At 44.1% G+C, this 13,677-nt stretch overlaps 1 protein-coding gene across 12 annotated transcripts in view; it reads left to right on the top strand.

Annotated features, from left to right (window-relative positions):
* mycbp2 (MYC binding protein 2) overlaps positions 1-13,242 on the top strand; it is a 64,009-nt gene extending 50,767 nt beyond the window's left edge. For all 12 annotated transcript variants that reach the window (XM_078262273.1, XM_078262277.1, XM_078262280.1 and 9 more), the window contains 28 exons: positions 32-1,666; positions 1,784-1,953; positions 2,287-2,534; positions 2,642-2,809; positions 3,421-3,578; positions 3,671-3,870; positions 4,084-4,233; positions 4,334-4,494; positions 4,715-4,871; positions 5,014-5,238; positions 5,337-5,402; positions 5,703-5,942; positions 6,041-6,130; positions 6,226-6,306; positions 6,389-6,655; positions 7,367-7,650; positions 7,790-7,886; positions 8,496-8,615; positions 8,713-8,814; positions 8,901-9,029; positions 9,167-9,299; positions 9,404-9,507; positions 10,335-10,523; positions 10,616-10,723; positions 10,930-11,139; positions 11,221-11,328; positions 11,612-11,777; positions 11,903-13,242. In XM_078262273.1, coding sequence (XP_078118399.1) covers positions 32-1,666; positions 1,784-1,953; positions 2,287-2,534; positions 2,642-2,809; positions 3,421-3,578; positions 3,671-3,870; positions 4,084-4,233; positions 4,334-4,494; positions 4,715-4,871; positions 5,014-5,238; positions 5,337-5,402; positions 5,703-5,942; positions 6,041-6,130; positions 6,226-6,306; positions 6,389-6,655; positions 7,367-7,650; positions 7,790-7,886; positions 8,496-8,615; positions 8,713-8,814; positions 8,901-9,029; positions 9,167-9,299; positions 9,404-9,507; positions 10,335-10,523; positions 10,616-10,723; positions 10,930-11,139; positions 11,221-11,328; positions 11,612-11,777; positions 11,903-12,018 — 5,882 coding nt within the window. In that variant the 3' untranslated portion in view covers positions 12,019-13,242. The remainder of the gene's footprint in view (positions 1-31; positions 1,667-1,783; positions 1,954-2,286; positions 2,535-2,641; positions 2,810-3,420; positions 3,579-3,670; positions 3,871-4,083; positions 4,234-4,333; positions 4,495-4,714; positions 4,872-5,013; positions 5,239-5,336; positions 5,403-5,702; positions 5,943-6,040; positions 6,131-6,225; positions 6,307-6,388; positions 6,656-7,366; positions 7,651-7,789; positions 7,887-8,495; positions 8,616-8,712; positions 8,815-8,900; positions 9,030-9,166; positions 9,300-9,403; positions 9,508-10,334; positions 10,524-10,615; positions 10,724-10,929; positions 11,140-11,220; positions 11,329-11,611; positions 11,778-11,902) is intronic.
* Positions 13,243-13,677: the final 435 nt, after the last annotated feature.

Consider the following 13,677-nt stretch of genomic DNA (forward strand, 5'->3'; position numbering starts at 1 on the left):
TGTAACTGTGTTTTGAATAATTAATGTTTAGGTGAGCGAGGGAACCTGATGCCTGGTGCACGGCCCATGTCCCCAGCCTCCAAACACCGTCAGGAGAATCGCTCGCCCAAACAGGAGAGTCGGGGAAGCCGCTCATTCGAACAGAACAGGAGCAAGACAGGGGAGGGTGGACTCTCAGCCAGCGAAGCCCTCATCCTGCGGTCAGACACAGCAAAACTGAGGTCTGACTCTCACAGCCGCTCCCACTCGCCCAATCACAACACTCTACAGGCCCTAAAGGCTGATGGTAGAACTCCGGGGCTTCGGGCTGAGTCCCCAAACCCTGGCTCTCGCTCCTCCTCTCCCAAACAGAAAGGCGTATCCTCTTCAGGCAGGTCTAGTCCCTCCAGCACCTCGTCTCAGCACTCCTCTTCAGCCCACCATGACAAGAACCTTCCACCCAAAGTTAGCCCTTCCTCCAAAGCCCAGTTGGACCCTCCCAGAGAGAGGTCCAAATCAGATTCATACACTCTGGACCCAGACACACTTAGAAAGAAGAAGGTTCCCCTTACAGAGCCACTTAGAGGCAGGTCTACCTCTCCCAAACCTAAACTGTCTCCCAAAGATCCAAATCAAGGCGTTATCAGTAATGCAGAGAACCGTGTTCCTTCTCCTCATGTGACCCAGGAGAACCTCCACAGTGAAGTGGTGGAGGTGTGCACCTCTAGTGCTCTCCTGTCCGAGGATGGCAATGATGAGAACGCGGAGGCTCATAATGCTGAAGACGGATCATGCAAGGTGCACTTTAGCATTGGCAAAGCCCCTGTCAAAGAGGAACTAGAGAGCCGCGCTTCACCCAAAGTCAGCCGCAAAAGCTCCAGTCGACACACGCGCCCTAAGAAGGACAAATCAGGGCCTCTGTTTAAAGGTGAGAGTATATCAAGGGCCACAGAGCCTGCCAAACAGGCCATGTCGCCTTCTGTGGCTGAATGTGCACGAGCAGTCTTCGCGGCATTCCTGTGGCATGAAGGTATTGTCCACGATGCCATGGCCTGCTCCTCCTTCCTCAAGTTCAACCCAGATTTAACCAAAGAGCACGCCCCCATCCGCAGCTCCCTGGGAGGACAGGGTGCTGAGGAGAAGGAGAGCAAGTTAAAGAACCGCCACTCCTTAGAGATTTCCTCTGCACTGAACATGTTTAATATTGCTCCACATGGCCCGGACATCTCTAAAATGGGAAGCATCAACAAAAATAAGGTGCTGTCCATGCTGAAAGAGCCTCCACTGCCAGAGAAGTGTGAGGAGGGGAAAGGAGAGGCCACTTCCTATGAGATGACTTCTCATCCCACTATGAGGGCAAAGTCAATCTTACCATTAACGTTACAACATCTGGTGGCATTCTGGGAGGACATTTCTATGGCCACCATCAAGGCAGCCACTCAGAACATGATCTTCCCCAGCCCGGGGTCCAGTGCCATCCTGAAAAGGAAGGAACATGAGAAAGACGGTAAAAAGGCAAAGAAGGAGAAGAAGAAGAGGGAAAAGGCAGACGTGCGTCCAAGAGGGAATCTGTTTGGAGAGATGGCACAGCTCGCCATGGGTGGTCCGGAGAAAGACACCATCTGTGAGCTGTGCGGGGAATCTCACCCTTACCCTGTCACCTACCATATGAGACAGGCTCACCCAGGTAGGAATTCAGAAAGTTCTGGTTAGAAGTTTTGTAATTTTAAATAAGGGTACTGTATTTTACTGGGTAAAGTACTCTGTGCATATTAAACACCCCTACTTGGTATTTCTGTGGCAGGTTGTGGCCGCTATGCTGGAGGCCAGGGCTACAACAGCATTGGCCACTTCTGTGGTGGTTGGGCTGGAAACTGTGGAGATGGAGGCATAGGAGGCAGCACCTGGTACCTGGTGTGTGATCGCTGTCGGGAAAAATACCTGAGAGAGAAACAGACTGCCGCCAGAGAAAAGGTAGCCTACTTTTGCAAGTGCTTAAATGTGTCTCCGTCTTTTAATGAAGCCAGGTCAGCTTCTTACATTACATGTCAATTAGCTGACGCTTTTATCCAAAGCGACTTATAATTGCTATACTGTATATGTCAGAGGCTGCACACCTCTGGAGCAACTATGGGTTAAGTGTCTTGCTCAGGGACACATTGGTTGATATATCACAGTGGGAAATGAAACCAGATCTCCCACACCAAAGGCATGTGTCATATCCACTGCGCCATCCCATACATCATACTGACTTTTTAGACTTGAATCAAAACTAATCTGCTATTCTTTCTGCTGTTTTTTTACCAGGTGAAACAATCCAGGAAGAAACCCCTGCAGGTGAAGACTCCAAGGGCACTGCCCACTATGGAGGCCCACCAGGTGATTCGGGCAAACGCTTTGTTCCTGCTATCTCTCAGCAGTGCTGCCGAGCCCAGCATGCTTTGCCACCACCCTCCCCGGCCCCTGCACTCCCAGCTGCTTCCCAGCCTCAAGGAGGGCGTGTCGGACGAACTCCCCAATAAAATTGGCTGCCTCTACCTTCAGACATTAGCTAGGTAGCTGACAGCTCAGTTAATAGTTTTTTATATAGATAAGAAAACCCTACAGTAACACGTGCTTGAATAATGATTTGAGTCTCTCTCACTCTGCTCTCATCCCTCAGGCAACACACTGAGAACTTTGGGGCCTACCAAGACGATAACCTTTTCCAAGATGAGATGAGGTATTTGCGCTCAACATCTGTTCCTGCACCTTACATTTCAGTCACCCCTGATGCCTGTCCCAATGTGTTTGAGGAACCAGAGAACAACATGAAGTCAATGCCCCCCAGGTAACACATCTTAGTACGATGTTTTTCTTACACTTATTAGCATGTTTACAAAATTAGTTATTATTACAGACTATTCATACAGCGTCTGTATACTGTTTATGCATGACATATACATACATGAATAATGTATGCATGATAATGAAGTCATGGCAGATCAGGTTGCTGTTACTTTTTGAGAGATTGAAGTTTTTTTCCCATGTTCAGAGCAGACCAGCAGGTAATGCCATTTTGTCATTGCAGATATACAGTACACCGTACAAATAGGTAGTTCTGTGACTCCCACTCTTTTCCCTGCACTCTACTGTACATAGTTTGACAGCAGGCATCTTGTTCAGAATGTGTGCCTTAATTATGCCTCCTTATCATAAGAATGACCAGCCTCATCGTATACTGTACAAAAGAGCCTGGCTGCTCTATTCTCTGGTTAATTTGTGGAGCAGTGAAAACTGTGACTTGAAATTGTGATATGAAATTAGTCTTTCTAAGTGGTCCACAATATCTCCTTTGCTCCTTTTAGTGCTATATTTAAACTCTGAAGGGTTGATGTCTTAATGGTCTTTGTGTTATAGGCTTAACTGTGTCTGTTTCTGTCTATTTATGCTCTCTTTTAGTCTTGAGACCAGTCCAATCACAGACAGCGATACAGCTAAGCGTACAGTGTTTCAGAGGTCTTACTCAGTCGTAGCATCAGAGTATGACAAGCAACACTCACCTTCTCCAGCCCGGGTCAAAGCCGTGCCCCGACGCAGGGTCCATAGTGGTGATGCAGGTAACCACACGTGATCGTTTGAGAAGTGATACTTAAGGATTAGTGAGCTCCAACATCATCTGTAACATCAACCTGCTCTATTCCCCATACAGAGGTGGGATCTTCCTTGTTACGGCACCCGTCTCCTGAGCTATCCAGGCTAATCTCGGCCCATGGCTCCCTCAGTAAGGGGGAGAGGAACTTCCAGTGGCCTGTTCTAGCTTTTGTTATTCAGCACCATGACCTGGAGGGCCTGGAAGTAGCCATGAGGCATGCACTAAGAAAGTCTGCCTGCAGGGTGTTTGCCATGGAGGTACAGGCTGCAATATCTCTCTGAATCTCAGAGCTCAGTCTTGCTTTAATTGTTGTTCTTTGTCCAGCAGTGACTCAGGGTCATAGGCAATTAGTTGGCTGGAAATTGTTAGTTAATCAATTAGATTTGTATGATTAATTAGCTCATAGTTGGACTTGTTTGTACATCGTAAGAAGACTAATTGGTATTGTTTCCTCTTGGTGTCCCTGTCAGGCATTCAACTGGCTGCTGTGCAATGTGATCCAAACCACCTCCCTGCACGACATCCTTTGGCATTTTGTAGCATCTCTCACCCCATCACCCTTTGAACCTGAAGATGAGGAAGATGATGAGAACAAGGGGAACAAAGAAAACATAGAACAGGTAATGAGTGGTTAAACGTCAAAAAAGCAAAAAGCCAACAGCATTACTTTTGCTTTGTTTTTGCTGTGATCTGTGAACATCTCTACTCTGCGTCCTATAGGAGAGAGACCTTGGCGTCTGTGAACACCCTCTGTCAGACATTGTTATTGCTGGGGAGGCAGCTCATCCTCTCCCCCACACCTTCCACCGCCTCCTTCAGACCATCTCTGACCTCATGATGTCACTTCCTAGTGGCAGCTCACTTCAGCAGATGGCGCTTAGGTACAGTTTCTGAATGATTTAAAAAATGATACCAGCCAACATTTTGTAGATGGATTGATTTCAAATTCCACTACGGTAATTCAGGTTCCAAGATTTCTGCTTTTTTTTTTTTGTTGTTGTAATTTTAGGAAATAGGTTTGACATTTTGTACTTAATTTAACTGCCGTAGAGGTAAGAGAGGAGAAGACCTGGTGATAACTATTATTGGTTTTTCCTTCAGGTGCTGGAGTCTCAAGTTCAAGCAGTCCGACCATCAGTTCCTCCACCAGAGCAACGTTTTCCATCACATCAACAATATTTTGTCCAAGTCAGATGATGGAGACAGCGAGGAGAGCTTCAACATCAGCGTGCAGTCAGGCTATGAAGCAATGAGCCAGGCAAGAAACCAACCACTTACTAACTTAAACATCAGATCTGTCTTCTGTTGGTCAATACGGATTAAACCAACAGTAAGAGTCTTCTTGTTTGTGATGCATCTGTGTTTATGACATCCACCAACCTCACTGTGTGTGATAATAGGATCTCTGCCTGGTGACCTGTCTGAAGGATCTGACCAGTGTAGTAGACATCAAGACGTCCAGTCGCCCTGCCATGATTGGCAGCCTAACAGACGGCTCCACAGAGACCTTCTGGGAATCTGGAGATGAGGACAAGAACAAAACCAAGAGCATCAGCATCAGTTGTGTGAAAGGCATAAACGCCACCAATGTGACTGTTCATGTGGACAACTCCAGAGACATCGGGGTAAGGGGGAAACTGCAGCATTGTTATTGTACAAATGCAAAGTGGAATTGATGACAATATATTTATAAAGTTTGAATTTCCCCCTGTCATATCCACAGAACAAAGTCACATCAGTTACATTCCTATGTGGGAAAGCAATAGAGGACCTCTGCAGAATCAAACAGGTATGGTCAGTTTATTTGGTAGTAATGTGGGAATACAGTGTAACCAGTATGTGCTTATGAATCCTGTTAAATGTTGAGTCTGAACACCTGTGGTGTGTTATATAAAGCTGTAGATGAATTCCCTTGTCTCTTCTTCAAATCACAATGACTCCTTTTTTAAAGTGCAGAAACAATAAAGAATGAAATTAGCGGGTTGTTCTTATAAGGTACACTTTGGTTGATCTAGCATTACATTAGACTACAGATGTACATGCACATGTGCCAATACACTGTGAACATCCCCATGCCTTTGCATCCCAGGTTGACCTTGACTCGCGTCACATGGGCTGGGTGACAAGTGAGCTTCCTGGAGGGGATCATCATGTGATCAAGGTGGAACTGAAAGGTCCGGAGAACACACTGAGGGTGCGTCAGGTGAAGGTTCTTGGTTGGAAAGAGGGCGAGAGCATCAAGATTTTAGGACAGATCTCAGCAAGCATGGCCCAGCAAAAGAACTGTGAGGCTGAGACTCTCCGAGTGTTTCGCCTCATCACCTCGCAGGTCTGTCTAAATTCTTCATCCACATGCCTTATAAATCACCTGACAAGTATCTGGACTCTCTTGGAAACTTTACAGTTTACTTTGTTGTGTACATTTAGGTCTTTGGAAAACTTATCTGTGGAGATGCAGAGCCCACTCCAGAGCAAGAGGAGAAAAACCTTCTTTCATCACCTGAGGGAGAAGACAAGGTCTGCACTGTGACAGTTTACCTGTACTGTTTAACTTGCTAAAATATTTAGTGACCTTCAACCTGACACTTTTTTTTTTACATTTTTATAAAAAGGTTACATCTGACGCAGACCTTAAAGAGCACATGGTGGGAATCATTTTCAGCAGGAGCAAACTTACCAACCTCCAGAAACAGGTAAATAGTCAGATCTTCAAACCATTCAACAGGACGAGTTATTATCTCAGCCCTCTAACTTAATGTGTGTTTCCATTCCCAGGTGTGTGCGCACATCGTCCAGGCCATTCGTATGGAGGCCACACGTGTAAGGGAGGAGTGGGAGCACGCCATCTCCAGCAAAGAGAACGCAAACTCTCAGCCCAGTGACGATGACGCCTCCTCAGACGCCTACTGCTTTGAGCTCCTGTCCATGGTCCTGGCTCTCAGTGGCTCCAACGTTGGCCGCCAGTACCTAGCTCAGCAACTAACACTCATGCAAGACCTCTTTTCACTGCTTCACACGGCTTCCCCGAGAGTACAGAGACAGGTGGGCGAGTGTTTACGCATACAACTAGAGGTTTAGTCATGTGCAACAGTTTCTCAACAAAATGCCTTGTGTGTATCCTGGAGGTCTAACAAACACATTGAGTGCATTTCCTTCATTGTAAAACATTTGCAAAGCAGATTTTCTTTTTTCTAAAGATATTTTAAAGCATGGGTTGTTTGATAGCTGTTAGTAGTGATGGTCAAATGAAGCTTCACGAACCACTGTCTTTATTTTCTGAGCTCACTAGATGGCACTCTCTGTTCAGATAAAAAGGTTAAAGGAATGGCAATTCAGTGTGTTTTCAACCCTTTGTTGAACAGAGAGCGCCATCTAGTGAGCTCAGAAAATAAAGACAGTGGTTCGCGAAGCTTCATTTGACCATCACTAGCTGTTAGTCTCCTTCTTTCCTGCATTTCCTGGCCTATTGCTATGTGTCTTGCCACATTATTGCCGACCAAGACGTGGTTTGGAGTTAGCATTCAGTTAAGGTGTAACGCATACTTTAAAATAATGTTTTTTATAAGCATTTCTTCTGTGTGTACATGTTAAAGCAACACTATGTAACTTTTAGCTGCAGCTGTATTTCCAATGAGACAACCTGTAGGGGGACCGAAGCGGGAAAAGTTGCATAGTGTTGCTTTTAAAGTAAATACCTTTGCGACACTATGCAAATTATGTTCTTGTTTGCCATCTGATCTTACCTCATCTCAGGTCACATCATTGCTTAGACGCGTCCTTCCCGAGGTTACGCCAGTGCGACTTGCCAGCATCATTGGGGTGAAGGCTCTGCCACCAGCGGACATCAGTGACATCATCCACTCCACAGAAAAGGGTGACTGGAACAAGCTCTGCATCCTCGACATGTTCCTGGGCTGCATCGCAAAAGCCCTCACTGTGCAGCTGAAAGCCAAAGGCACCACCATCTCTGGCACAGCCGGCATGGCTGCAGGCAAAGGAGTCACCACTGTCACGCTGCCCATGATCTTCAACTCCAGGTAAGTTATTTTCTGCTAGGCCTAATACAAATTTGGAGATGTTATTATATGAGACTTTAAACAACTCAAATCTAATTAGATACCGTTTGTGGCAAATGGCAGTATTTTCATACTTGTTGCCTCTTTCTGTCATGCTCAGCTACATCCGCAGAGGGGAGAGCCACTGGTGGATGAAAGGCTCAACTCCTCCCCAGATAGCAGAGATCATCATAAAGCTGGTTAAAGACATGGCAGCTGTAAGTTTTCGTTGTTTAAGTCTGCAAATTGTTCCCTTTAACTCTCTGCAAGCTGAAAAACTCAGGAGCAGCACAACTCATTTCACACACGTGAAGAAGGTTCGGGAGACTTTGATGAATTACACAGGAGCATTTAATGAATTCCCAAATTGAGGAGAATTTAGGATTATACAGTACAGTGTAGTGCCATCCCAACTTCTGAAGTTCCGGTCTTCCTGAAGGTGTATTTAAATTCGTGCCGGAGCGTTACGTTTAACTCAACCTTCTAAGTAAACACTGATATTGCGGGCGCCCAAATATCTCAGCACAGACAAAATGTGTTGTGTGTTTACTTTCTCTATGGCCTTGGCAGGGTGAGCAGCACTGTCTTATCATACAGCTGCTGTGTCTCCCATCTTTCATGGAGACACAGAGTTGAACTGTGAGGTTATGTTGGTCGCTGACCTGAATGAGACCTGGGGTACCACCATCTCAGTTTACATAGCATGAGTTGGAAATTCCACAACACAAGCCTAATTTGATGTAGAACCATATTTGCCATCTTTGTTATAAATATCATGTTTTCATGTATTGTATTACACTTGGAAAAGTACCTCTTGCTGTTTTTAGGGTCACCTTTCAGATGGTTGGTCCAGAGTCACCAAAAATGCAATTGCTGAGACCATCATAGCCCTGACCAAAATGGAGGAGGAGCATCGGTCTCCTGTACGCTGTATCGCCACCACAAGGGTATGTACTTATATGTCATCATATGCAAAGCATGTATCTATGTTTACAAATACTGGGTATTAGTTATTCATATATCATATCCTGTTCTGTCTCATAGCTGTGGCTGGCCTTAGCTTCTCTGTGCGTGCTGGACCAGGACCATGTCGACAGGCTGTCCTCTGGTCGCTGGATGGGCAAAGATGGACAGCAGAAGCAGATGGTGAGAACGATGTAAAAGGCCAAGAGCTACACTGTGTGAAAATAATTGACAGGAACAAATTGACTTACTCCTCCTTTTATCCACAGCCCATGTGTGACAATCATGATGACGGTGAGACAGCAGCCATCATCCTGTGTAACATGTGCGGCAACCTCTGCACCGACTGTGACCGCTTCCTCCACCTGCACCGACGCACGCGCTCTCATCAGAGACAGGTTAGCGTTGGTCGTTGGCATGATGTTTCTTCCAGTAGTGTTAACTGCTGATTAGTTGGATAATATGAAACAATCTATATAAGGAATATGGAGCAGAATGAGCAGGTGTTTAATCCTGTATTCATGGTTGCTTTCAGGTGTTCAAGGAGGAAGAGGAGGCCATAAAAGTGGACCTTCATGAAGGCTGTGGGAGGACCAAGCTCTTCTGGCTCATGGCTCTGGCCGACTCCAAGACTATGAAGGCTATGGTGGAGTTCAGAGAGCACACAGGTAACAGCAACAGAGCATACCTCTGTGCTTTTTTTGAGTATGATTTGCTGCACATTTGTAATTGATAAAACTGCTTAAGTTGTGTAATTAAAAGTCTTTTGCAGGTAAACCAGCTTCCAGCAGCTCAGATGCCTGCAGGTTCTGTGGTACGAGGAATGGCACCGAGCTTTCTGCAGTGGGCAGCGTCTGCTCAGACCCAGACTGCCAGGTACTGAACATCAACTGTTAACAAGACAACTTAACCGTTTATTATCTAGATGTCTTGTAATTTCTGGTCATCTGTGTAGTCATCTGTTAAAACTATAACCACCTGGTTCCTTTTTGTTTTGATAGAGAAATTAAAGCTCTAAAAATACTACAGTGTAACATACTAGAGTATACACATTTATACAAAAACAATAAAAGCAGTATAAAGAAAAGAAACAAAAAGCCTAACTTATTATGATGTTATTTTAACCAACATCTATCTATCCATTCTATAAAAACAGGTCTCTCTTGAGAATGAGACCCTGTGTCTCAATGAGATTACCTCTATAAATAAAGGTGCCTTTTTCTTTGTTCCTTCTATGCAATTATATTAAATTATATAATTATATGAATTAGTTATACATATATTTTATCAAAACAGAAAAATAACCTAAACCAGTTTTGCTGAAACACCGTACCTAATTCAAAATACAGATCCTATTCCCGAACCTAAGGATTTTGGTGTTAAGTGACTAGACTGTAATTCCTGAGGAGAAGAATTTGAGGTTTTGCTGACAGAGAAGATGAGTATGGATTCATGCACAGTCTGAGGGAGCTGATGCATCCCCTCCTTTTGAGGCCCTAAACTTCCTTGATTACCTCAAAAAGAATAGTCTGTGATGAGTCTTACAAATAAAGGATGTTTATTGCATTGTCCACCCACTTCAGAGAGAACCAATTTACACACAAGACGCCTATTAAGTAATGTACAGTATGTAGTAAATTGTATATTTTCTAAGTACTGTAGTTCCTAAGCCTCACCAGTTTCTCTGATTTTGTCTCCCTCAGGAGTACGCTAAACTGGCCTGCAGTAAAACTCATCCTTGTGGACACCCCTGTGGAGGAGTCAAGAATGAGGAAGCCTGCCTTCCGTGTCTCCATGGCTGTGACAAGAACACTGGCTGTCTGAAACAGGATGCAGACGACATGTGTATGATCTGCTTCACAGAGGCCCTCTCTGCTGCTCCTGCAGTACAGGTAGCTCTAAATATTATGTGTCCATTAGGCGGAAGAAATTCACCTCAATTTATTTTCCTCATTTAATGTTAAACTTTTTGTTCTGTTCTCAGCTGGACTGCACTCACGTGTTCCACCTTCAGTGTACTCGTCGTGTTCTGGAAAATCGCTGGCTCGGACCCCGAATCACGTTTGGGTTCATGTTGTGTCCCATCTGCAAGGTGAGGTGTTACCTGAGAGATTAACTCGGCAACAAAGAGGTTGCAAACTTTTTTCACCACGCCTTGAAGTTGATTCAGCTCAGTTAGTCTGACTGCTTTGTTCACTGCCATCGTTTACTTTAGAAATGCCGTTGACACATACAGTAAACTCTACAGAACTACCTTTTTAATACAATGGGCTGGTTTGTTTCATTGTTCGCCTCCAGAACAAAATCAATCACTTGGTGATCAAGGACCTGCTGGACCCCATTAAGGAGCTCTATGAGGACGTGAGGAGAAAGGCTCTGATGAGGCTGGAGTATGAGGGTCTACATAAGAGTGAGGCTATAACGACACCAGGAGCACGTTTCCACAACGACCCTGCAGGCTTTGCCATGAACAGATATGCATACTATGTCTGCTACAAGTGCAAGAAGGTACAAGTGCAAGAACCTAAAGTCATTTTTAATTTAAATATTGTTTTAGGGTTTGAAAATTGATGTTGCCCTTATTTCCAGGCGTATTTTGGGGGAGAGGCTCGCTGCGACGCGGAGGCCGGACAGGGAGATGACTATGATCCCAGTGAGCTGATCTGTGGAGCATGCTCAGATGTCTCCCGGGCTCAGGTGGGTAAAAGATGCCTGGGAGCATCCTGTCTTTACAATAGCCAATTTAAAATAATAGCTTGACATTTTGGGACATACGCTAATTCTATTTCTTGCCAAGAGTTACAGTAGATGAGAAGATTGATACCACTCTTATGTCTGAGACGGTTATCAATCTTTGCGTCTCACTTTCGGCAAGACGGCGAATAAGCATATTTCCAAAAATGTGTGACTGTTCCTTTTTCAAAATGATGCTTATATGTATGTACTCTTCCCCTGATGATTCTTGTTGACTTGTCACTAGATGTGCTCCAAGCATGGCACAGACTTTCTGGAGTATAAATGCCGGTACTGCTGCTCGGTGGCCGTTTTCTTCTGCTTTGGCACCACCCACTTCTGCAACGCCTGCCATGATGATTTCCAGAGGATGACCAGTGTCCCCAAGGAAGAACTGCCCCATTGTCCTGCAGGTGCTTAATGATTTTATTGACTACACTCTTTTGGAAAATGTTAAATTATTTAGACAACAAAGACCAGACCGAAATAACTATAAGAAAAACCATGTGAGATGTCACCCTTGTCCTTTCTATCACAGGTCCCAAAGGCAAGCAGTTGGAGGGTACGGAGTGCCCTTTGCATGTGGTTCACCCACCAACGGGGGAGGAGTTCGCCCTGGGCTGTGGGGTGTGCAGAAATGCTCACACCTTCTAAACAAGACTATTACTAAAAAACAGTTTGTCTACTGTGATTTCTGGCTGCTGCTGAAGCTCAGCCGTGAAGCTTGGCTCTTGCATTGTCAAGTCTCCTGGACACTGGACCAGGTTTCTGCCCTACGCCAAGAGTCCTCAGGTCTGCTCTTCTACTAACATCAGTATCCGGGCTCTGCTACAACATAAGCCATGGGCTCCTTCAGATTCTGAGTAACCTGAATGAAAAAAAGAACAATAGAATTTTAAAAAAAGAAGAAAAAAAGAAATATCTTGTGACGTGTTTGCATGCGGCCGTTGTATTCCCTCGGCTTCTATAGACGTTACACATCTCCTGATCACTGAAGTGGAACAATACAAGATTAAACATTGAATATGAAATACATTTGCTTAAAGGAAACCGTGGATCAGTGTGGGTTAAAAAACAAAACAGGAACAGGCCGTATTTCCAGCTTCCTAACTATAAATTTAAAATATTGTTGTATGTAAACTTTTTTCGTAATCTTGTACAGTATTCTCCACTGTCAAGTGCATCATGGGTTGACGGACAAAAAAAGAAGGTGGATAAGACTGTTAAGAATATTATGTTTGGGAGGAAAATAGTGTACGATTTATCTAATCTTGTATATAATGATACTATTCAAAATAGCTGTATTCCGAAGTTGCTACTCTTCACTTCAGTTTTGTTTGATATTCTGGGTTATGTTTTGAGCCAGAACTTTTAATGAAGTGCAATACTGGGTGTGCCTCCTATTTTGCAGCTGTTTAACCTATGGAATGTATGTCAATAAAGCCACTGTACATTTTTATACAGTTGACAGTCGTAATTCCCCCTCTTGTAAATGTCAGATCTTTTCTGTTGTCTGGAAATGAGAAGAGGAAGCCTGGCGCCTGCAGTGAATGATGATGGTGGATATAAATCCTGCAGCTCTGTCAACAAAAAAGTACCAAAATCCTACAGAAATACAAAAACAAACAAAACACCTCACAGAGAGACCGATTACAGCTGAATGATTTGAGGAGCCAGTCTTCACACCAAATAAAATTGTGCACCTGTAATGCTTTTCCCTAGTAGGAGGCAGGGGGATCGGGGGTCAGGGGAACAGAGTGTGGGGAAAAAAAGCTGCTGTTATATAAAAAAAAGCTTAATACTTGTGAATCTGCTCTGTAATATCTGTGGTGGATGGAGTTGAATGGTAATAAACCAGGTTCTCTGTTTCGCAAAGTATATACTGTGTCATTAATGAGTGGTGACATTTCCATTAAATGACCTACAGTCACTGTTGGCCTTTGGTTGTTTTATATTAACGACATAATGGTGCAAAATCGAGCTAGAGACTGGACTTAAATGGATCATGTATACATCATATATACTTTTTTTTCTGAATTAAAAGGCTGTAACTCTTGTGCAACTAAGCAGAGACTAGGAAAATATAAAGATGTTACTCTATTATCCTTTATTTCGTGGTGCCAAACTGCAAAACTAATTTAGTCAGGTCTCTTTGCATTTGCAATATTAAATTGACAATCTGAAACTTTAAGCCTTAGCGTATATATCAAATATATATAACAAAATTATATGCGTAAATCATTAAAACAGATCACATAAATAAATGTTTTGATCAGAAAAATCAGCAGCTGGTTGTGTATCTGTGAAAAAGTG

Source organism: Sander vitreus, chromosome 11 (assembly GCF_031162955.1).
Source record: "Sander vitreus isolate 19-12246 chromosome 11, sanVit1, whole genome shotgun sequence".
NCBI classification, from domain to species: domain Eukaryota; kingdom Metazoa; phylum Chordata; class Actinopteri; order Perciformes; family Percidae; genus Sander; species Sander vitreus.